This window comes from Salmo trutta, unplaced genomic scaffold (genome assembly GCF_901001165.1).
Source record: "Salmo trutta unplaced genomic scaffold, fSalTru1.1, whole genome shotgun sequence".
Lineage (NCBI taxonomy): Eukaryota > Metazoa > Chordata > Actinopteri > Salmoniformes > Salmonidae > Salmo > Salmo trutta.
In genome coordinates, this window is record NW_021822324.1 from 5,361 (window position 1) to 30,824 (window position 25,464).

At 45.4% G+C, this 25,464-nt stretch overlaps 1 protein-coding gene across 1 annotated transcript; it reads right to left on the minus strand.

The window, feature by feature from the left end:
- LOC115181727 (dystrophin-like) lies at nucleotides 1-23,443 on the minus strand (the record flags this gene model as incomplete). Its single annotated transcript, XM_029743551.1, has 3 exons — nucleotides 1-179; nucleotides 16,361-16,479; nucleotides 23,271-23,443. Coding segments are annotated over 3 exons (471 nt in total), but the record flags the coding sequence as incomplete, so codon positions are not given.
- Nucleotides 23,444-25,464: the final 2,021 nt, after the last annotated feature.

Genomic DNA, 25,464 nt, shown 5'->3' on the forward strand with positions numbered 1-25,464 from the left:
CTGTTGGGAGTAGCGTTGTTGGGTCTGGATGGTGAAGTGTTCCTCCTGCTTGACGATGGTCCGAGGCAGAGTCTCTACTTCCTGGATGGCCTCCATGGTTACGCCCTGAGGCAGCACTTGGAACAGAGACGTTATGTACATGATGACTGACTTCTTATCAGGGTGCAGCACCGCCACATCTAGAGGGGGAGAGGGGGAGGGAGAGAATGAGAGAGGGGGGAGGGAGAGGGAGACAGAGAGGGAAGACGAGGGTGAGGGGGATAGAGAGAGAGAGCGAGAGAGAGAGAGAGAGAGAGAGAGAGAGAGAGAGAGAGGAGAGGGAGAGGGAGAGAGATATGGGTAGGAGTGAGAGACAGAGAGAGATAGAGAGACAAAGAGAGTGAGACAGAGAAAGAATATAGGAGAGAGCGGAGAGTGGAGGGGAAAAGAGAGAGAAAGGTTAGACTCAGTACCACTGACCACTTGACAATAAAACCCATTGAGAAGAGAGAAGAGTGCAGTGAAGGAGTGTAGAAGACATGCAGTAATGTATTGTGTGTTTAAAGGTTCCTGTAGGTTCAGCAGGGTTAACATCTATGATTCATCAAAGAAGAAACCAGACAGTGGCTGCATCCCATATGGAACCCTATTCCCTTTACAGTGCACCATAGGTCATGGGGCTCTGGTCTAAAGTTGTACAGTACATAGGGAATAGGGTGCCATTTGGGACGCAGAGAGTGAGACAGAACATCCTGGAGGATATGAACCATTAGAGGTGTACAGTACTATCATCAGCTCTCTGTAGTGTCCATGTTCTTTATCTATAAGAGGGTTCATGTCTGGGTCTGTCTGAGTGACATGTCCTAGTCTGCAGCAGCACTGTCTGGTATGGATCCACCTTTATTCTCCCACCTCTCTCTCTCTCTCTCTCTCTCTCTCTCTCTCTCTCTCTCTCTCTCTCTCTCTCTCTCTCTCTCTCTCTCTCTCTCTCTCTCTCTCTCTCTCTCTCTCTCTCTCTCTCTCTCTCTCTCTCTCTCTCTCTCTCTCTCTCTCTCTCTCTCTCTCTCTCTCTCTCCTCTCTCTCTCTCTCTCTCTCTCTCTCTCTCTCTCTCTCTCTCTCTCTCTCTCTCTCTCTCTCTCTCTCTCTCTCTCTCTCTCTCTCTCTCTCTCTAATTCCAAGGGCTTTATTGGCATGGGAAACATATGTAACATTGCCAAAGCAAGTGAAGTAGATAATTATACAAAAGTGAAATTAACAATAAACAGTAAACATTACACTCACACAGAAGTTCTTTCAGGGTCACAAATCTTGCTGTTGTGATGTCACACTGTGGTATTTCAACCAAGTAGATATGGGAGTTATCAAACATCGGATTGCTTTTCTAATTCTTTGTGGATCTGTGTAATCTGAGGGAAATATAGTGTCTCTAATATGGTCATACATTTGGCAGGAGGTTAGGAAGTGCAGCTCAGTTTCCACCTCATTTTGTGGGCAGTGTGCACCATAGCCTGTCTCTCTTGAGAGCCAGGTCTCGCCTACGGCGACCTTTCTCACTAGCAAGGCTAGCTCACTGAGTCTGTACATAGCAAAGCTTTCCTTAAGTTTGGGTCAGTCACAGTGGTCAGGTATTCTGCCACTTGTACTCTCTGTTTAGGGCCAAATAGCATTCTAGTTTGCTCTGTTTTTTTGTTAATTCTCTCCGATATGTCATGTAATTATTTTTTTGTTTTGTCATGATTTGGTTGGGTCAAATTGTGTTGCTGTCCTGGGGGTCTGTGGGGTCTGTTTGTGAACAGAGCCCCAGGACCAGCTTGCTTAGGGGACTCTTCTCCAGGTTCATCTCTCTGTAGGTGATGGCTTTGTTATGGAAGGTTTGGGAATCGCTTCCTTTTAGGTGGTTGTAGAATTTAACGGCTCTTTTCTGGATTTTGATCATTAGCGGTTATCGGCCTAATTCTCATCTGCATGCATTATTTCTCCTACTCTCATACTGTCTCGTTCTCCTACTCTCTCTGTCTCTCACCTCTACATCTATCTCTATATGAGAACATACATAGGTTTTAATGCACTGGTATGAGAGGGTTTATGTCCCTGCCTGCAGCAGCAATGTGTGTCTGTATTCTGTCTGTAATCTGTCTGAATCCTGTCTGAATCCTGTCTGTATTCTGTATAAGATGCTCCATGGTCTATTTATAGCTCTGTGTTTATTGCCTCATTCAGCCTGCTAATAACCTGGCCGACAGGAACCATTTGATATCTCATTACTGCTGATGAGACTCAATCACAGCAACACAATCATCACAGACATGGTACTGCTTCCTCTCTTTCCCTCGTTCTCTCTCTCATCACAGACATGGAACTGCTTCCTCTCTTTCCCTCGTTCTCTCTCTCATCACAGACATGGAACTGCTTCCTGTCTTCCCCTCGTTCTCTCTCTCATCACAGACATGGAACTGCTTCCTGTCTTTCCCTCGTTCTCTCATCACAGACATGGAACTGCTTCCTGTCTTTCCCTCGTTCTCTCTCTCATCACAGACATGGAACTACTTCCTGTCTTTCCCTCGTTCTCTCTCTCATCACAGACATGGAACTGCTTCCTGTCTTCCCCTCGTTCTCTCTCTCATCCCAGACATGGAACTGCTTCCTGTCTTTCCCTCGTTCTCTCATCACAGACATGGAACTGCTTCCTGTCTTTCCCTCGTTCTCTCTCTCATCACAGACATGGAACTGCTTCCTGTCTTTCCCTCGTTCTCTCTCTCATCACAGACATGGAACTGCTTCCTGTCTTTCCCTCGTTCTCTCTCTCATCACAGACATGGAACTGCTTCCTCTCTTTCCCTCGTTCTCATCACAGACATGGAACTGCTTCCTGTCTTCCCCTCGTTCTCTCTCTCATCACAGACATGGAACTGCTTCCTGTCTTCCCCTCGTTCTCTCTCTCATCACAGACATGGAACTGCTTCCTGTCTTCCCCTCGTTCTCTCTCTCATCACAGACATGGAACTGCTTCCTCTCTTTCCCTCGTTCTCATCACAGACATGGAACTGCTTCCTGTCTTCCCCTCGTTCTCTCTCTCATCACAGACATGGAACTGCTTCCTCTCTTTCCCTCGTTCTCTCTCTCATCACAGACATGGAACTACTTCCTGTCTTTCCCTCGTTCTCTCTCTCATCACAGACATGGAACTGCTTCCTGTCTTTCCCTCGTTCTCTCTCTCATCACAGACATGGAACTGCTTCCTGTCCTCCCCTCGTTCTCTCTCTCATCACAGACATGGTACTGCTTCCTGTCCTCCCCTCGTTCTCTCTCTCATCACAGACATGGTACTGCTTCCTGTCCTCCCCTAGTTCTCTCTCTCATCACAGACATGGTACTGCTTCCTGTCTTTCCCTCGTTCTCTCTCTCATCACAGACATGGAACTGCTTCCTGTCTTCCCCTCGTTCTCTCATCACAGACATGGAACTGTTTCCTGTCTTTCCCTCGTTCTCTCTCTCATCACAGACATGGAACTGCTTCCTCTCTTTCCCTCGTTCTCTCTCTCATCACAGACATGGAACTGCTTCCTGTCTTTCCCTCGTTCTCTCTCTCATCACAGACATGGAACTGCTTCCTGTCTTTCCCTCGTTCTCTCTCTCATCACAGACATGGAACTGCTTCCTGTCTTCCCCTCGTTCTCTCTCTCATCACAGACATGGAACTACTTCCTGTCTTTCCCTCGTTCTCTCTCTCATCACAGACATGGAACTGCTTCCTCTCTTTCCCTCGTTCTCTCTCTCATCACAGACATGACACTACTTCCTCTCTTTCCCTCGTTCTCTCTCTCATCACAGACATGGAACTGCTTCCTGTCTTCCCCTCGTTCTCTCTCTCATCACAGACATGGAACTACTTCCTGTCTTCCCCTCGTTCTCTCTCTCATCACAGACATGGTACTGCTTCCTCTCTTTCCCTCGTTCTCTCATCACAGACATGGAACTGCTTCCTCTCTTTCCCTCGTTCTCTCTCTCATCACAGACATGGAACTGCTTCCTCTCTTTCCCTCGTTCTCTCTCTCATCACAGACATGGAACTACTTCCTGTCTTCCCCTCGTTCTCTCTCTCATCACAGACATGGTACTGCTTCCTCTCTTTCCCTCGTTCTCTCATCACAGACATGGAACTGCTTCCTCTCTTTCCCTCGTTCTCTCTCTCATCACAGACATGGAACTGCTTCCTGTCTTTCCCTCGTTCATCACAGACATGGAACTGCTTCCTGTCTTTCCCTCGTTCTCTCATCACAGACATGGAACTGCTTCCTCTCTTTCCCTCGTTCTCTCTCTCATCACAGACATGGAACTGCTTCCTGTCTTTCCCTCGTTCTCTCTCTCATCACAGACATGGAACTGCTTCCTGTCTTCCCCTCGTTCTCTCTCTCATCACAGACATGGAACTGCTTCCTGTCTTTCCCTCGTTCTCTCATCACAGACATGGTACTGCTTCCTGTCTTCCCCTCGTTCTCTCTCTCATCACAGACATGGAACTGCTTCCTGTCTTTCCCTCGTTCTCTCTCTCATCACAGACATGGAACTGCTTCCTGTCTTCCCCTCGTTCTCTCTCTCATCACAGACATGGAACTGCTTCCTGTCTTTCCCTCGTTCTCTCTCTCATCACAGATATGGAACTACTTCCTGTCTTTCCCTCGTTCTCATCACAGACATGGAACTGCTTCCTGTCTTTCCCTCGTTCTCTATCTCATCACAGACATGGAACTACTTCCTGTCTTTCCCTCGTTCTCATCACAGACATGGAACTGCTTCCTGTCTTCCCCTCGTTCTCTCTCTCATCACAGACATGGAACTACTTCCTGTCTTTCCCTCGTTCTCTCTCTCATCACAGACATGGAACTGCTTCCTGTCTTCCCCTCGTTCTCTCTCTCATCACAGACATGGTACTGCTTCCTGTCTTTCCCTCGTTCTCTCTCTCATCACAGACATGGAACTGCTTCCTGTCTTCCCCTCGTTCTCTCTCTCATCACAGACATGGTACTGCTTCCTGTCTTCCCCTCGTTCTCTCTCTCATCACAGACATGGTACTGCTTCCTCTCTTCCCCTCGTTCTCTCTCTCATCACAGACATGAAACTGCTTCCTGTCTTTCCCTCGTTCTCTCTCTCATCACAGACATGGTACTGCTTCCTGTCTTTCCCTCGTTCTCTCTCTCATCACAGACATGGAACTACTTCCCGTCTTTCCCTCGTTCTCTCTCTCATCACAGACATGGAACTGCTTCCTCTCTTCCCCTCGTTCTCTCTCTCATCACAGACATGGAACTGCTTCCTGTCTTCCCCTCGTTCTCTCTCTCATCACAGACATGGAACTGCTTCCTGTCTTTCCCTCGTTCTCTCTCTCATCACAGACATGGAACAACCTCTCCTCTCTACCTCTCTCTCATCCTCTCATCCTCTAGCTCATTCTAATAATCTCTTCTTCTCCCTCTCTTAATCTTCCTCTCCTGCTCTCTCCCTCACTTCCTCTGTCTCACTCCCTCTATCTCACTCTCTCTCTCCCTCTATCTCACTCCCTCTCTCCCTCTCTACCTCTATGTCACTCTCTCTCTCCCTCTATCTCACTCCCTCTCTCCCTCTCTACCTCTCCCTTTCATCCTCTATCTCACTCCCTCTCATCCTCTATCTCACTCCCCCTCTCTACCTCTCCTTCTCATCCTCCATCTCACTCCCTCTCTATCTCACTCCCCCTCTCTACCTCTCCTTCTCATCCTCTATCTCATTCCCTCTCTCTACCTCCCTTCTCATCCTCTATCTCACTCCCTCTCTCTACCTCTATCTCACTCCCTCTCTCTACTAGAGGTCGACCGATTAATCGGAATGGCCGATTAATTAGGGCCGATTTCAAGGTTTCATAACAATCGGTAATCGGTAGTTTTGGCCACCGATTTGCCGATTCTTTTTTTTACACCTTTATTTAACTAGGCAAGTCAGATTAAGAACACATTCTTATTTACAATGACGGCCTAGAAACGGGGGTTAACTGCCTTGTTCAGGGGGGATTCGTTTTTGCAACCTTCGGTTACCATTCCAACGCTCTAACCACCTGCCTTACATTGCACTCCACAAGGATTAACAGGCTGACTACTTGTTACGCGAGGGCAGCAAGAAGCAAAGGTAAGTTGCTAGCTAGCATTAGACTTATAAAAAACTATCAATCTTAACATAATCACTAGTTAACTACACATGGTTGATGATATTACTTCGACAAACGGGTGTTGATGTAACAAGCGCATTTGCGAAAAAAGTACTGTCGTTGCACCAATGTACCTAACCATAAACATCAATGCCTAACAGGAATATTTCAACTTAGCCACCCATTAGATAAAATACAGAACGGTTCCGTATGTCATTGAAAGAAAAAAACTTTGGTTTTCGAGATGATAGTTTCCGGATTCGACCATATTAATATATATAATATTAACGACCTAACGCTCTTATTTCTGTGTGTTTATTATATTATAATTAAGTCTATGATTTGATAGAGCAGTCTGACTGAGCGGTGGTAGGCAGCAGCAGGCTTGTAAGCATTCATTCAAACAGCCCTTCACTGTGCTTCAAGCATTGCGCTGTTTATGACTTCAGCCTGGGTGGGTATAATTTGTGGAACGTTCCAACAGGAATCTATTCCAAAAACTTCGTAAATAACAATGTTTCCAAAAAACAACGCATACAAAGTTGTATAGCGGCAGAATAAGATACCGGGTAGGGAGTGGTCTATTTCATTGCGTTTTTCACTCATCACGTTTATTCTGAAAAATGTCTGTCCTCACATGTCTGTTTGCCTATGGACAAACATTAAGGATAAGCTACGTGGTGAGTTGATGCCTATTCGGCAGCTAGTTAGCTAGGTTTGTATGCGTTGCTACTTTGTGTGCGTTGTTGGTTGGCAACCTTTTACTTTACGTTTTTTGGAACAGATTCCTGTTGGAACGTTCCACCCCTTCAAGCCTATCAACTCCCAAGATGAGGCTGGTGTAACCGATGTGAAATGGCTAGCTAGTTAGTCGGGTGCGCGCTAATAGCGTTTCAAACGTCACTCGCTCTGAGACTTGGAGTAGTTGTTTCCCTTGCTCTGCATGGGTAACGCTGCTTCGAGGGTGGCTGTTGTCGATGTGTTCCTGGTTTGAGCCCAGGTAGGAGAGAGGAGAGGGACGGAAGCTATACTGTTACACTGGCAATACTAAAGTGCCTATAAGAACATCCAATAGTCAAAGGTATATGAAATACAAATCGTATAGAGAGAAATAGTCCTATAATTCCTATAATAACTACAACCTAAAACTTCTTACCTGGGAATATTGAAGACTCATGTTAAAAGGAACCACCAGCTTTCATATGTTCTCATGTTCTGAGCAAGGAACTTAAACATTAGCTTTCTTACATGGCACATATTGCATTTTTACTTTCTTCTCCAACACTTTGTTTTTGCATTATTTAAACCAAATTGAACATGTTTCATTATTTATTTGAGGCTAAATTGATTTTATTGATGTATTATATTAAGTTAAAATAAGTGTTCATTCAGTATTGTTGTAATTGTCATTATTACAAAAAATAAAAAAATAATCGCCCGATTAATCGGCACCGGCTTCTTTGGTCCTCCAATAATTGGTATCGGGGGTGAAAAATCATAATCGGTCGACCTCTACTCTCTACCTCTATCTCACTCCCTCTCATCCTCCCTTCCTCTCTAGTCATGATGACATTCAGAGGGACACATCCTTGCAATAGAAAACAATGCCTCATCTATACAGAGCTGTGTGTGGAGTTGTAGCTGGCTGACATGCTGCTAGACTACAGCCACATCTGCCTTCATTAAGACCGTATCCATCAGCCACTGTAATGGATGGCAGAGCAGTTCATAAAGAGCAGAGTAATTGATGCCAGAGTCATCGATCACACCGCCTGTTTTCCCAGCACTGTTACTGCACAAAAGTTGAACTATTTTCCACTTGCGACGCCTGGAGCGCTTTGCCAAAAAATAGTCCACCCACACTATCTGAAAACACTGGAATTAAAGGCTTCAGTGGTACTTTGAAAAGACTCAACCCCCCCTCGCCTAATCCATCACACAGAGGTAACTGGAGACCAGAATAATGGAAACCATAGAAACTGATGGATGGCAGGGTGGTGTGTTGAGCCCAGAGGGAAGATAAGCGGTTGGTAAACGGAGAGAGACTGCAGTTTAGTTGATGGTGAGGCTTTTTTATTTGGCAGAATCACACAAGGGGTATGTCTGAAATTGCACTTTACTCCAAATATAGTGAACTACTTTTGAGTGAGTCCATATGTGGGTCCTGGTCAACAGTAGTGCACAACACAGGGAATAGGGTGCCATTTAGGACATAGCCCAACTAGTACCCTATTCCCTATATAGTGCACTATTTTAGACCAGATCCCTATTCCCTATATAGTGCACTACTTTAGACCAGATCCCTATTCCCTATATAGTGCACTACTTTAGACCAGATCCCTCTTCCCTATATAGTGCACTACTTTAGACCAGGACCCTATTTAGGATGCACACTTGTCTTTATAGTCTCCCATTGGAGTGTGAGGTAGCTAGCCATGTTAATGAAGGCCACAGCTGCAGCTCCAACTGGCTCTGTGATGATTCAGTCTGTTCAGTAGACAGACAGACATCACCACAACATCCCTCTGCCCCTGGCCTCATCAACCCTTTCTCTCTCTCTCTGTGTGCCCCTACTCACTCTCTCTCTCTCTCTCTCTCTCTCTCTCTCTCTCTCTCTCTCTCTCTCTCTCTCTCTCTCTGGCCTCATCAACCCTTTCTCTCTCTCTCTGTGTGCCCCTACTCACTCTCTCTCTCTCTCTCTCCCTCTCTGCCCCTGGCCTCATCAACTCTCTCTCTCTCTCTCCTCTCTCTCTCTCTCTCTCTCTCTCTCTCTCTCTCTCTCTCTCTCTCTCTCTCTCTCTCTCTCTCTCTCTCTCTCTCTCTCTCTCTCTCTCTCTCTCTCTCTCTCTCTCTCTCTCTCTCTCTCTCTCTCTCTCTCTCTCTCTCTCTCTCTCTCTCTCTCTCTCTCTCTCTCTCTCTCTCTCTCTCTCTCTCTCTCTCTCTCTCTCTCTCTCTCTCTCTCTCTCTCTCTCTCTCTCTCTCTCTCTCTCTCTCTCTCTCTGCCCCTGGCCTCATCAACTCTCTCTTTCTCTCTCTGTGCCCCTAGCCTCATCAACTCTCTCTCTCTCTCTCTCTCTGTCTGTGCCCCTAGCCTCATCAACTCTCTCTCTCTCTGTCTCTCTCTATCTCTGTGCCCCTAGCTTCATTAACCCTTTCTCTTGGAAACCTTCAACACTCTAGAAATAGTTGTATACCCTTCCCCAGAGATACAGTACCAGTGAAAAGTTTGGACACACCTACTCATTCAAGGGTTTTTCTTTCTTTTTACTCTTTTCTACATTGTAGAATAGTAGTGAAGACATCAAACCTATGAAATAACACATATGGAATAATGTAGTAACCAAAAAAGTGTTAAACAAATCAAAATATATTTTCGATTTTTGATTTCTTCAAAGTAGCCACTCTTTGCCTTGATGACAGCTTTGCACACTCTTTGCATTCTCTCAACCAGCTTCACCTGGAATGGTTTTCCAACAGTCTTGAAGGACTTTTCTTCACTCTGCGATCCAACTCATCCCAAACAATCTCAATTGGGTTGAGGTCGGGTGATTGTGGAGGCCAGGTCATCTGATGCAGCACTCCATCACTCTCCTTCTTGGTGAAATAGCCCTTACACAGTCTGGAGGTGTGTTTTGGGTCATTGTCCTGTTGAAAAACAACTGATAGTCCCACTAAGCGCAAACCAGATGGGATGGCGTATCGCTGCAGAATGCTGTGGTAGCCATGCTGGTTAAGTGTGCCTTGAATTCTAAATAAATCACTGACAGTATCACGAGCAAAGCACCATCACACCACCACACCTCCTCCTCCATGCTTCACGGTGGGAACCCCACATGCAGAGATCATTCATTCACCCACAACGCATCTGTCACGCCCTGACCAGGTGAACTCGGGGATATTGGGTCAGGGTGTGTCATGTTAGGTATTTTTCCTTGGTTTGTGTTTTGTTTACGTTTTAGCCTTGTGTAGGCTCTAGGTGGGAAATTCTAGGTTGGGTTCTGTCGATTCCCAATCAGAGACAGCTGTCGCTAATTGTCTCTGATTGGGATCACATTTAAGTGCTGTTTTCCCCACGCTGTTTGTGGGGTGTTGTCTCTTTGATTTTGAGCAGCTAACGTATCGGTATTTTCTTGATTTTTGTGTACGTGTTTATTTCGGTGTAAAAGAATAAACATGTGTTCGCTCCCAGCTGCGTTTTGGTCCGCTTCCTCGTCACCAGACGCCGAACGTTACAGCATCTCACAAAGACACAGCAGTTGGAAACAAAAATCTCAAATTTGGACTCATCAGACCAAAGGACAGATTTCCAATCTGTCGAATGTTCATTGCTCGTGTTTCTTGGCCCAAGCAAGTCTATTCTTCTTATTGGTGTCCTTTAGTGGTTTCTTTGCAGCAATTTGACCATAAAGGCCTGATTCAAGCAGTCTCCTCTGAACAGTTGATGTTGAGATGCGTCTGTTACTTGAACTCTGCAATCTGAGGTGCAGTTAACTCTAATGAACTTATCCTCTGCAGCAGAGGTAACTCTGGGTCTTCCTTTCCTGTGGTGGTCCTCATGAGAGCCAGTTTCATCATAGCGCTTGATGGTTTTTGTGACTGCACTTGAAGAAACTTTCAAAGTTCTTGAAATGTTCCGTATTGACTGACCTTCATGTCTTAAAGTTATGATGGACTGTCGTTTCTCTTTGCTTTTTTGAGCTGTTCTTGCCATAATATGAACTTGGTCTTTTACCAAATGGGGCTATCTTCTGTATACCACGCCTACCTTGTCACAACACAACTGATTGGCTCAAACGCATTAAGGAGGAAAGAAATTCCAAAAATTCACTTTTAACAAGGCACACCTGTAAATTGAAATGCATTCTAGGTGACGACCTCATGAAGCTGGTTGAGAGAATGCCAGAGTATGCAAAGCTGTCATCAAGGCAAAAGGTGGCTACTTTGAAGAATCTCAAATATAAAACACTTTTTTGGTTACTACATGATTCCATATGTGTTATTTCATAGTTGTGATGTCTTCACTATTATTCTACAATGTAGAAAATAGTGAAAATAAAGAAAAACCTGAGTAGGTGTGTGTAACGGGCGTCGTATAGAGGGGACCAAGCCGCAGCGTGTTGAGTGCTCATAATTGTAATTTTAATGAAAACAAACACTTTGACAAAAGAAACAAAACGACAGCCAACAGTTCTGTCAGGTACATTAACAAAACAGAAAACAACTACCCACAAAAACCCAGGAAGAAAAACCCCTACTTAAATATGATCTCCAATCAGAGGCAACGAGGACCAGCTGCCTCCAATTGGAGATCAACCCCCCCCCCCCCAAAAAAACATAGAAATAGAAAACCTAGAACACAAACATAGAAATAGAAAACATAGAAACACACAAAACACCCCTTGTCACGCCCTGACCTACTCCACCATAGAAAATAACCTCTTACTATGGTCAGGACGTGACAGTGTGTCCAAACCTTTGACTGGTAATGTTTAACTCATCACATTCTATCTGAGCTCTACAGACAGTTCCTTGGACTTCATGGTAGTTCTGCTCTGACATGCACTGTCAACTGTGGGACATCTCTCTCTCTCTCTCTCTTTCTCTTTCCCTCTGTCTCTCTCTTCCCATGTCTCTCTCTTTCCCTCTCTGTCTCTCTTTCCCTCTCTCTTTCTCTTTCCCTCTCTCTCACCCTCTGTCTCTCTCTGTCTCTCTTTCCCTCTCTCTTTCTCTTTCCCTCTCTGTCTCCCTCTGTCTCCCTCTGTCTCCCTCTGTCTCCCTCTCTCTCTCTCTACCTCTCTCCCTCTCTGAGGACAAACGAGGATGTAGTGAGGGCAGTGTGCGTCTCTGACTGTAACCCTACATATCTGTCTCCCTGATAATAACTGACTGAGACATATCACATTGAGAACATCACATATCACATACACTGCCACCAGAGCAATATACATGTATAACACACACACACACACACACACACACACACACACACACACACACACACACACACACACACACACACACACACACACACACACACACACACACACACACACACACAGGGAGCCACCAGGCAATATATATCACCAAGCCACTAGGGTGGGCTATATCAAATAGCCACGCAGGAGGAGGAGGACTGATATATTTCACACAGCTAACAGAAGCAACATACTGTATATCACATGACCACATGGGACAAATATATCACCTAGATTCCTAGAAATAAGAGGGGGATATAAATCCCACTCCTATAATGGGATGTTATTGGATGACGTATCACTCAACCACAACAGTTATATCAACTACAAATAAGACAGTGTTTCCCCTATATTTATCTAGCAGCGGTGGACCTCCGCTACTAAATTGTTGCCACTGCTGCAAAAAATGATGTAATTTTAAATATATATATATTTCCGCCGATTTTAAATGGATCGTCCTTGGTTAAATGACTGGAAGTCTATGGGAACAGCTAGCATGTTACTGCACTAACATTAGTAGCAATGTACCCCCCTGTTATTATTAAAACAGCTGTGGTTATATAACATCACAAACATACCACCCTCAAATAAGGGCATCACAATCACCAATCATAACATGACTGGACAGGGCATCGCAATCACCAATCATAACATGACTGGGCATAACATCACAATCACCAATCATAACATGACTGGACAGGGCATCGCAATCACCAATCATAACATGACTGGGCATAACATCACAATCACCAATCATAACATGACAGGGCAGGGCATAACATCACCAATCATAACATGACTGGACTGGGCATAACATCACAATCACCAATCATAACATGACAGGTCAGGGCATAACATCACCAATCATAACATGACTGGACAGGGCATACCATCACAATCACCAATCATAACATGACTGGACAGGGCATCACAATCACCAATCATAACATGACAGGGCATAACATCACCAATCATAACATGACTGGACAGGGCATCACCATCACCAATCATAACATGACAGGGCAGGGCATAACATCCCCATCACCAATAATAACATGACTGGGCAGGGCATGACAATGACATCACCAGTCATAACATCCTCAATAAACCCAGTTATTAATGCAATTCATATCTCCCAGATTATCTCTTCTCATCGCCAAGGTGACCAGAATCTACTAGGCCGTAGCCAATCAGCATTCTGCTCCACCATATTCCATTGGTGTGTAGTTAGCGCTCTGTGATTGGGACTATTTAACGTCTCAATGAGAGCATGACACCAGTGTCATCATTGATTAGGACGGGACAGATGACAATCTGTCCACTGAATACTAATCCATCCTGGACCATGGGACTACGCCACAGTGAACAATATACTGTGGTACCATGGACCGAACACCATGCTCAACAACACCATGCTCAGTCATGTCCTGCTTAGGCCTGTTTACACACCAACACAGTGCTGTTTATTAACCCTACCAGTCCCGAGGCCACAGCAAAAATCAGCTTCTCATTGATCTGACTTTCATTGATTTGCACGTCCAGCCCTTATATTTATCTTCACAATGAAGTATTTAAACAGTTTATTTTCAGGACAACCAGGGCTACAAGTAGAACACAAAACTATTTGACATAAACAGTTGTATTCATGAGTTTTATTGACAAATGTCAATACAAAACACAAGGTCCGCCAAAGCACAAACCTGATCAGAATGAATTTATATGAATGCTGTAAGTACAGAAATACTTTGCTCACTGGGGAAATGAATATCCAACTAGTCAGTGACAACTGTGTGGAGTTTGTGACAGCAACTATGTGAGCTTATTACAATATTATAGACACAATGTCCTGGGATGTCCTATGATCTATGTAGAAGAACCCCTTACAGTATTATAGACACTATGTCCTGGGATTTACTATGATCTATGTAGAAGAAACCCTTACAGTATTATAGACACTATGTCCTGGGATTTCCTATGATCTATGTAGAAGAAACCCTTACAGTATTATAGACACTATGTCCTGGGATTTCCTATGATCTATGTAGAAGAAACCCTTACAGTATTATAGACACTATGTCCTGGGATTTCCTATGATCTATGTAGAAGAAACCCTTACAGTATTATAGACACTATGTCCTGGGATTTCCTATGATCTATGTAGAAGAAACCCTTACAGTATTAGAGACACTATGTCCTGGGATGTCCTATGATCTATGTAGAAGAACCCCTTACAGTATTATAGACACTATGTCCTGGGATTTACTATAATCTATGTAGAAGAAACCCTTACAGTATTATAGACACTATGTCCTGGGATGTCCTATGATCTATGTGGAAGAACCCCTTACAGTATTATAGACACTATGTCCTGGGATTTACTATGATCTATGTAGAAGAAACCCTTACAGTATTATAGACACTATGTCCTGGGATTTCCTATGATCTATGTAGAAGAAACCCTTACAGTATTATAGACACTATGTCCTGGGATTTCCTATGATCTATGTAGAAGAAACCCTTACAGTATTATAGACACTATGTCCTGGGATTTACTATAATCTATGTAGAAGAATCCCTTACAGTATTATAGACACTATGTCCTGGGATTTCCTATGATCTATGTAGAAGAACCTTACCTTCTAACGACTCTTCTGAAGCTCATGAGGTCATAGAACTAAACATGTCACATGTGTGTGTTCCTGAGAGTCTCAGCTTTTCAGAGATGGCTTTAATAGTTTGCAGCTCAAACCATTCGGACTGCCCTAGTCTCACAAACAGCTCTAACTCAGCCCTCGTTAGATGATCCAATGTTCTGTAGCCCAAACATACGATGCGTATCCTTTCCTGTAGTCAAATGACCAAATCACCCTCATGTGGCCTCATGGGTTTCTATGTCAAACGGCTTTGTTATATTTCAGTTTTCTGTGATGTATATGAAGTGTAATATTGGGATGAAAACTCAAAATGTAATACATTGCAACTCCATATCTGACATGATACAGGTGTCTTCTAATGTTAAACCCATAACCATGTGTGTGAGGTGGATACTTTGTTACAAAGTAGATGTGTTTAAGACTACCAAGAGACACTCTGATTGGCCCTGATTTAGCCCAGTGCAGTAAAAGGTTAAAAGGGGTTGGAAGTCCTAAATCACTCCGGCGTGATGACGATGAGATTCACTGGCTTAAACAAGAGCACAGGGTAATACTGGAACTATTTCTCACAGTAAATACGGCCCTATATTGACATCATATGGGCTTCTGGTTAAATGTCGTAGTAAGAAGATGCCTGAGGGGTTTCAGCTGACATTTTATTATGAACTGGCTCCATACAGGTGTCACTTCCTCTCAGCATCCAGCAGTCTGTGCCCAGGATTTGCTCCGCCTTACTGAAGGGTTAGGGTCTGGGTTAGGGTCCAGGGTTATGGTCTGGGTTAGGGGTTAGGGTCTGGGTTAGGGGTCTGGGTTAGGGGCCAGGGTTAGGGTCTGGGTTAGGGGTCAGGGTTAAGGTCTGGGTTAGGGGCCAGGGTTAGGGTCTGGGTTAGGGGTCAGGGTTAGGGTCTGAGTTAGGGTCTGGGTTAGGGGTCAGGTTTAGGGGTCAGGTTTAGGGTCTGGGTTAGGGGTTAGGGTCTAGGTTAGGGGTCAGGGTTAGGGGTCAGGGTTAGGGGTCTGGGTTAGGGGTCAGGTTTAGGGTCTGGGCTAGGGGTCTGGGTTAGGGGTTAGGGTCTGGGTTAGGGTCAGGGTTAGGGTCTGGGTTAGTGGTCAGGTTTAGGGTCTGGGTTAGGGGTCAGGGTTAGGGTCAGGGTTAGGGGTCTGGGTTAGGGGTCAGGGTCTGTGTTAGGGGTCAGGTTTAGGGTCTGGGCTAGAGGTCTGGGTTAGGGGTTAGGGTCTGGGTTAGGGGTTAGGGTCTGGGCTAGAGGTCTGGGTTAGGGGTTAGGGTCAGGGTTAGGGTCAGGGTTAGGGGTCTGGGTTAGGGGTCAGGGTCTGTGTTAGGGGTCAGGTTTAGGGTCTGGGCTAGAGGTCTGGGTTAGGGGTTGGGGTCAGGTTTACGGTCTGGGTTAGGGGTCAGGGTTAGGGTCTGGGTTAGGGGTCGGGGTCAGGTTTAGGGTCAGGTTTAGGGTCTGGGTTAGGGGTCAGGGGTCAGGGTTAGGGTCTGGGTTTAGGGTCTGGGTTAGGGTCTGGGTTAGGGGTCAGGGTTAGGGTCTGGATTAGGGGTCAGGGATCTTACCCTCAGCGTCCAGCAGTCTGTCTATGCCCAGGGTTTGCTCAGCCTTGCTGAAGGCGTGATCCAATCTCTCCATGGCACTCTTCTGCTTCTCCACAATGCTCCAATCAAACAGCTCGGGCCTGCAGGGGGCGGGAACAGAATGAGCCAATCAGATTCATCCTCTAAACATCCTCTAGCCAATCAGACCACTCTGTTCCAGACTAAATGCCAAGAGGTAAAGGAGTAGAAGAGCTGATTGGATGATGACTGAGCGGATTAGAGCTTTTCTTATTGAATCTTGTTCTGAGGGAAGCTCTGCCTCGAGGGCAGACACAAATTTGCAATCTTGCCCTGAGCCAGATAAAATAAGGAAAACCCACTGAGGAATTTGAGGGCTAACATCTGACCTGCGACCTGTGGATGAGTGTTATGGATGAATGTCTCTGACCTGACTTGACTGATTAAGATTTAAAATAGTGAAAAGTAACAAAATGTTGATTTTCTCTATCAGGAAAGGATGGGGTGTCCACTACCAAGTATTCTGATGAGTTTAACAATGATTCTGTATCTCTCCCTGTGAAATGCTTCCTGAGGCCCGTTGCCTTGAGAGCAGTTAGTGAAATTCTGCGGGTCTATAAAGGAACCAGAAAACAGACGTTACGAGAGCTCCCAATTCAATTCAAATCAAATGTTATTTGTCACGTGCGCTGAATACAACAGGTGTAGTAGACCTTACAGTGAAATGCTGAATACAACAGGTGTAGTAGACCTTACAGTGAAATGCTGAATACAACAGGTGTAGTAGACCTTACAGTGAAATGCTGAATACAACAGGTGTAGTAGACCTTACAGTGAAATGCTGAATACAACAGGTGTAGTAGACCTTACAGTGAAATGCTGAATACAACAGGTGTAGTAGACCTTACAGTGAAATGCTTACTGACAGGCTCTTGGCAATAAACAGGAGGTACCGGTACAGAGCCAAAGTGCAGGGGCACCGGTTAGTCGAGGTAATTGAGGTTATATGTACAGTGGGGGAAAAAAGTATTTGATCCCCTGCTGATTTTGTACGTTTGCCCACTTACAAAGAAATGATCAGTCTATAATTTTAATAGTAGGTTTATTTGAACAGTGAGAGACAGAATAACAACAAAAAAATCAAGAAAAATGCATGTCAAAAATGTTATAAAATGATTTGCATTTTAATGAGGGAAATAAGTATTTGACCCCTCTGCAAAACATGACTTAGTACTTGGTGGCAAAACCCTTGTTGGCAATCACAGAGGTCAGACGTTTCTTGTAGTTGGCCACCAGGTTTGCACACATCTCAGGAGGGATTTTGTCCCACTCCTCTTTGCAGATCTTCTCCAAGTCATTAAGGTTTCGAGGCTGACGTTTGGCAACTCGAACCTTCAGCTCCCTCCACAGATTTTCTATGGGATTAAGGTCTGGAGACTGGCTAGGCCACTCCAGGACCTTAATGTGCTTCTTCTTGAGCCACTCCTTTGTTGCCTTGGCCGTGTGTTTTGGGTCATTGTCATGCTGGAATACCCATCCACGACCCATTTTCAATGCCCTGGCTGAGGGAAGGAGGTTCTCACCCAAGATTTGATGGTACATGGCCCCATCCATCGTCCCTTTGATGCAGTGAAGTTGTCCTGTCCCCTTAGCAGAAAAACACTCCCAAAGCATAATGTTTCCACCTCCATGTTTGACAGTGGAGATGGTGTTCTTGGGGTCATAGGCAGCATTCCTCCTCCTCCAAACACGGCGAGTTGAGGGGATGCCAAAGAGCTCCATTTTGGTCTCATCTGACCACAACACTTTCACCAGTTGTCCTCTGAGTCATTCAGATGTTCATTGGCAAACTTCAGACGGGCATGTATATGTGTTCTTCAGCAGGGGGACCTTGCGGGCGCTGCAGGATTTCAGTCCTTCACGGCGTAGTGTGTTACCAATTGTTTTCTTGGTGACTATGGTCCCAGCTGCCTTGAGATCATTGACAAGATCCTCCCGTGTAGTTCTGGGCTGATTCCTCACCGTTCTCATGATCATTGCAACTCCACGAGGTGAGATCTTGCATGGAGCCCCAGCCGAGGGAGATTGACAGTTCTTTTGTGTTTCTTCCATTTGCGAATAATCGCACCAAATGTTGTCACCTTCTCACCAAGCTGCTTGGCGATGGTCTTGTAGCCCATTCCAGCCTTGTGTAGGTCTACAATCTTGTCCCTGACATCCTTGGAGAGCTCTTTGGTCTTGGCCATGGTGGAGAGTTTGGAATCTGATTGATTGATTGCTTCTGTGGACAGGTGTCTTTTTTTACAGGTAACAAGCTGCGGTTAGGAGCACTCCCTTTAAGAGTGTGCTCCTAATCTTAGCTCGTTACCTGTATAAAAGACACCTGGGAGCCAGAAATCTTTCTGATTGAGAGGGGGTCAAATACTTATTTCCCTCATTAAAATGCAAATCATTCATAACATTTTTGACATGCGTTTTTTTGGATTATTTTGTTGTTATTCTGTCTCCCACTGTTCAAATAAACCTACCATTAAAATTCTAGACTGATCCTTTCTTTGTCAGTGAGCAAACGTACAAAATCAGCAGGGGATCAAATACTTTTTTCCCCCACTGTACATGTAGGTAGAGTTAAAGTGACAGTGCATAGATAATAAACAGAGAGTAGCAGCAGCGCAAAAGAGAGGGTGGGGGGACGACAATGCAAATAGTCTGGGTGGCCATTTGATTAACTCTTTAGGAGTCTTATGTCTTGGGTGTAGAAGCTGTTAAGAAGCGTTTTGGACCTAGACTTAAGTAAGGCCCAATGAAGTAAGGCCTGGACATTAGTTTGTTTTTGCCCTACGTTTTAACCACACACACACCTGCATACACACACAACCCACCCATCTATACTGATGGATATGTGTTAGTGGTGGTAATACAGCGGGTGATGTATTATGTGTGGACTTGTTATTGGGTTTGAGTTGGTTCTTCACGGGTGAGAAACGATGCACCTTAAAAGACACGCAAATAACAGTTTCTGAAGTGTACAGCCACGAATTCTGATGGGAATTGTACTGAAAAACAATGTGACCTTGAACAGAGGATGTTTTGAACGTTTGAAATATTTAGTCTGAGTAAAGGTGAAGAAAGGGAAAGAGCTGCCGATCAGCTAGCAGGTCATCTACCCACACGAACCAAAGCAGCGTTCTTCACCTTCTTTTATTTCCTGTAACCTTTAACCTCTGTGTTAACCTCTGTCCTGACCTTCTGGTGAGGCCGGATCACCCTCACTAAAAAGGCCAGAGGCATGGGGTGAAAGGTGAATGTAATAAGTAATGCAGATATTTCTGACAGTGTATTGCTGTTTTGTTTTGTTTTAGTTTCTCTCCCTGAGGGTTAGCCATCTAACTCCCTGACCCTGTACCTCCCTGACCCTCTACCTCCCTGACCCTCTACCTCCCTGACCCTCTACCTCCCTGACCCTCTACCCCCCTGACCCTCTACCTCCCTGACCCTCTACCTCCCTGACCCTCTACCTCCCTGACCCTCTACCTCCCTGACCCTCTACCCCCCTGACCCTCTACCCCCCTGACCCTCTACCTCCCTGACCCTCTACCCCCCGACCCTCTACCTCCCTGACCCTCTACCTCCCTGACCCTGTACCTCCCTGACCCTGTAACTCCCTGACCCTCTACCTCCCTGATCCTCGACCTCCCTGACCCTGTACCTCCCTGACCCTCTACCTCCCTGATCCTCGACCTCCCTGACCCTCTACCTCCCTGATCCTCGACCTCCCTGACCTCCCTGATCCTCGACCTCCCTGACCCTCTACCTCCCTGACCCTCTACCTCCCTGACCCTCTACCTCCCTGACCCTCTACCTCCCTGACCCTGTACCTCCCTGACCCTCTACCTCCCTGATCCTCTACCTCCCTGACCCTCGACCTCCTGACCCTCTACCTCCCTGACCCTGTAACTCCCTGACCCTCTACCTCCCTGACCCTCTACCTCCCTGACCCTCTACCTCCCTGACCCTGTACCTCCCTGACCCTGTACCTCCCTGACCCTGTACCCCCTTGACCCTGTACCCCCTTGACCCTCTACCCCCTTGACCCTTTACCTCTGCATTGAGATCACCAATGTGATGGGGATGTAAAAGTCTACTTGCAAAAGTGTTTGTTATTTGTTTTAGACTTTTGTATTAAGACTATTGGAAAAAGGAATAATTAGTCATACAGTGAATAATTTGTCTTAAATTCCTGTATCCTAAACTGTTGTGGTCTGTCTCCTCTCCAGGTTATGGTGATAGTGACCCCGGATGGTATCTAGATGCATGGAAGGAATCATTTGACCCAGATCAATGTGAGCCTCACCCCCTCTAACCAGTTGAAGTAATGACGTCCACTACGGCCTTGTCCCCCACTACTTCTACCTGAGACCTGAGGCCGAGCCAGCAACTTGTTTACGTGGAAGCTATTGACTGCCTTTCTCTCAGGAGTGCAGCATGAGTCCTGAGACCGAGCACGTGAAGTGAGCATGGAGACATCTTGTCTGCTGATAAAAAATGGACGAGACAAAATGAACAAGACAAAATGGACGAGACAAAACGGACGAGGCAAAACGGACGAGGCAAAACGGACGAGGCAAAACGTACGAGACAAAACGGACGAGACAAAACGGACGAGACAAAACGGACGAGACAAAATGGACAAGACAAAATGGACGAGACAAAACGGACAGTGAAGGATGGTCAGGTGAGAGACTCGTCTGGTTGGGAAATTAGACTATCCCCCAGATATTGACTTTGGGACATCACCAGGGACCACCCACTGTGACAGACATGAGTTACATGTGTGTCGCTGTGAGTAGAAACTGTAAAGCCCTCTGAAGATGAAAATGAAGAGATGGCAGAAAAATGAGTGTTGGGGGGGGGGACAACCTTGCCCATAATTGATTTGGGATTGGCAATATTGTTTATTTTCACACTGGAAAACAGATGTAGTAATGTTGCCTTGAAATAAATACATTGAGATACTGATTTGTCATTGGTATACCCCAGGACGGTGCATGGCAAAGACAAACAGGGGACTGTTAGGCTACTGTTAAAAGCGAATGGTATGAATGTAAGATGAATCAGGTTTATGTTCATGTTAGCAGGATATATACTGTATATTTCTCTCTCCCTGTATGTCCTGGCAGTGTCTGTTTGTGCTAAGTTGAAGGTTCAAATGGTAAATTAAAATGGTAGACTCAACGTTCATATCTGTTGATAATACTGATGTCAGTCTGCTGAAGGTACAAGGACAGCGAGTGTTGAAGTTTAATCGTGTGAAAAACGGTGTTTATAGAACATTGGTGGTGTGAAAATGTATGAGAAGAAACGTGTAGCTGAATACAGCTGAGAAATGTTTCCAATTCCAAGGACAAAGAGGATGATGATGAGAACACCCTGCATGAGATGTTTAATGATCAACAAGACGCAATGTTGATTTGTGCCACTCTGCACAACCTCGCTTCACGGTCACTGCCTCGGACGTTTTGCCTGTCCAGCGCATTTATTCAAAGCAAGTAGTCTAGTTTATCCCCAGTGGAGGGGAGTTTTGGTACATGGTGGGTGGCCCTTCTCCCACTACCTGCTATGCCTTGTTAGAATGATGAATGAGACACCAGTCTCTCATATCATCAAACACCAAATTCTAGCTGCATATTAAACCAGAGTTGACCACTCTCTGAGGATAGGGCTCACTATAAAACAGCACTTAGACAGCATTAATGCCCTAAGTGACATTCCTAAGGCAGAAGGCTTTCATTTAGCTATAGGCTCTTTAAAGTGAGGTCACTCTGGCCTTGCAAGTTGGCTTATGTTTTGACCAGGGCCCAGGCACTCCGGAGGCAGTATGTTTTGACCAGGGCCCAGGCACTCGGGAGGCAGTATGTTTTGACCAGGGCCCAGGCACTTGGAGGCAGTATGTTTTGACCAGGGCCCAGGAACTCCGGAGGCAGTATGTTTTGACCAGGGCCCAGGCACTCGGGAGGCAGTATGTTTTGACCAGGGCCCAGGCACTCGGGAGGCAGTATGTTTTGACCAGGGCCCAGGCACTTGGAGGCAGTATGTTTTGACCAGGGCCCAGGAACTCGGGAGGCAGTATGTTTTGACCAGGGCCCAGGCACTCGGGAGGCAGTATGTTTTGACCAGGGCCCAGGCAGAGATAAGGATGAGCATATAACGAATGTCTTGTATGTGGAAGGGGGCAGATTGTTCCCAACCTCTCAGAGGAGCGTGTCTGTCTCCCAATATGTCTGTCTACTGTCTATTAAACCTTCAATAGAGCAGGTGTTCAACTTATCTGATTTTCTACACCTTGAGCAAATTCACGATTCCCTCTCAGGCTGTGGATGAGAGTTAAGGATGAGTGTCTCTGACCTGTGGCTGTGGATGAGTGTTATGGATGAGTGTCTCTGACCTGTGGCTGTGGATGAGTGTTATGGATGAGTGTCTCTGACCTGTGACTGTGGATGAGTGTTATGGATGAGTGTCTCTGACCTGTAGCTGTGGATGAGTGTTATGGATGAGTGTCTCTGACCTGTGGCTTTGGATGAGTGTTAAGGATGAGTGTCTCTGACCTGTGGCTTTGGATGAGGTCTAGGGATAAGACATATGGATGATTGTCGGGCTGACATCTGACCTGTGGCTGTGGATCAGTGTTAAAGATACCTGTGACTGTGGATGAGTGCATTGAAGGCCAGTTATGGATGAGCATTATAGATACCTGTGACTGTGGATGAGTGCATTGAAGGCCAGTTATGGATGGCCAGTTGTGGCTGTGGATGAGTGTTATAGATACCTGTGGCTGTGGATGAGTGTTATAGATACCTGTGGCTGTGGATGAGTGTTATAGATACCTGTGGCTGTGGATGAGCGTTATAGATACCTGTGGCTGTGGATGAGTGCGTTGAAGGCCAGGCCGTCGGCCCAGCTGGAGGAGAAGTTGACCACATTGACGTGGGGATAGTCCTTGGTGGACTGGCGCACCCAGCTAAGCAGAATCTTCTCACTGTTGGTCTGCTGTAGGCCTGCCATCACATCCTTCATCACATCCTTTACCTGGAGAGAGAGAGAGATAGAGAGAGAGAGCGAAAGATGAAGAGAGAGAAAGAGTAGAGAGGAGAGATGAGAGAGAAGAGAAAGAGAGAGAGAGAGAGAGAGAGAGAGAGAGAAAGAGAGAGAAAGAGGGAGAGAAAGAGAGAGAGAAAGAGACAGACAGACAGACAGACAGACAGACAGACAGACAGACAGACAGACAGACAGACAGACAGACAGACAGACAGACAGACAGACAGACAGTTATGAGAAACAGTGTCTGACAGACCAATAAACCTGCACATGTCCTCTACTGTATGCTTATTGTTATTGTTGAATGTATGGTTATATTGACCCTTGGTTATTGTTGTTACTGTTGTCCCGTTGACAATTTTTGATTCTCATTTGTATTTATTTTTATATTGTAAATATCCAAAGTAAGCTTTGGCAATATGTACATTGTTACGTCATGCCAATAAAGCGAATTGAATTGAATTGAAACAGAGAGAGAGAGACAGACAGAGTCAAGACAGAAACACAAATTTGCAAAGGACGCAAATAGTCCAGATGTCAGACAGATGTCTGGAGACATATGGAATCAAGGAGACATAATGTCCTCAACACCACCGCTCACACTACAACATTCCACCTAGACAGGCTTAACAATATGTATCTACTGAAGTACATGATGACAGGAGTTGGGAGATATTACCAATGAGGCAGGAACTTCCTGTTAAAGCAACTTCTCTACACGTCCTGCAATAGTTTTAGGAAGAGTTCGGATTCACTCACACACTCACAGCCACACACACGCACGCACGCACGCACGCACGCACGCACACACACACACACACACACACACACACACACACACACACACACACACACACAGGTACACGTGAGTGCGCACACAGTTAGCTATTTGAGTGCCAGTTCTGGAACATCTCTGCCCAGCTCTAGGGGGAAGGAGTGAAGAAGTACCCCACTGGTATGTCTGGTAAAGCTGTATTACTGATACCTATCTTACCATCACCTATCCATCCCCTATCGTATCCACACACACATGAAAAGCTTCCACTGGTATGTCTGGTAAAGCTGTATTACTGATACCTATCTTACCATCACCTATCCATCACCTATCGTATCCACACACACACACACAGAGATGTAATATCTTACCATCACCTATCCATCAGCTGTATATCCAACTCAGACTCATCCCCAGTCAACCGGGAACATTCTGGAACATTAGCTAAGATTCCCTTTAAGTTCTAGTTTTATCTAACAGCAGGATAACATCCCAAAAACATTCAGAGAATTTATTTATTAAATCTATATAGTTGAAAAACTTTTTTAGGTGAAATATCCTTGGAATGTTCTCCTAACATTCAGTAAACTGTTGTGCATTACATCTGTAACAGCCACCACATGTTGGTGTGTTTAGGGTTTAGGGTGCAAAAACACTGATGTTACAGGGATGTTCCCAGAACACATTACATCTGTAACAGCCACCACATGTTGGTGTGTTTAGGGTTTAGGGTGCAAAAACACTGATGTTACAGGGATGTTCCCAGAACACATTACATCTGTAACAGCCACCACATGTTGGTGTGTTTAGGGTTTAGGGTGCAAAAACACTGATGTTACAGGGATGTTCCCAGAACACATTACATCTGTAACAGCCACCACATGTTGGTGTGTTTAGGGTTTAGGGTGCAAAAACACTGATGTTACAGGGATGTTCCCAGAACACATTTCATCTGTTCTTTAAAGGTTCCCAGAATGTTTCATTAGGTTGTGGGAACAGTCTAGTGGAAACAATGTGGGGACATCACAAAAGACAGATTCCCAAAACACAAAAACTGTCCAATTGTGTGGATGATTCTACAATGTTTATTTTAGGGTGCAAAAAAACATTCACCTGATGTTACAAGAACATTCCCAGAACACATTTTGTCTGCTCTTTAAAGGTTCCCAGAATGTTTCATTAGGTTGTGGTAACATTGTGGGAAGAGAGATATCTTTCCACAAGACAAAAACTGTCA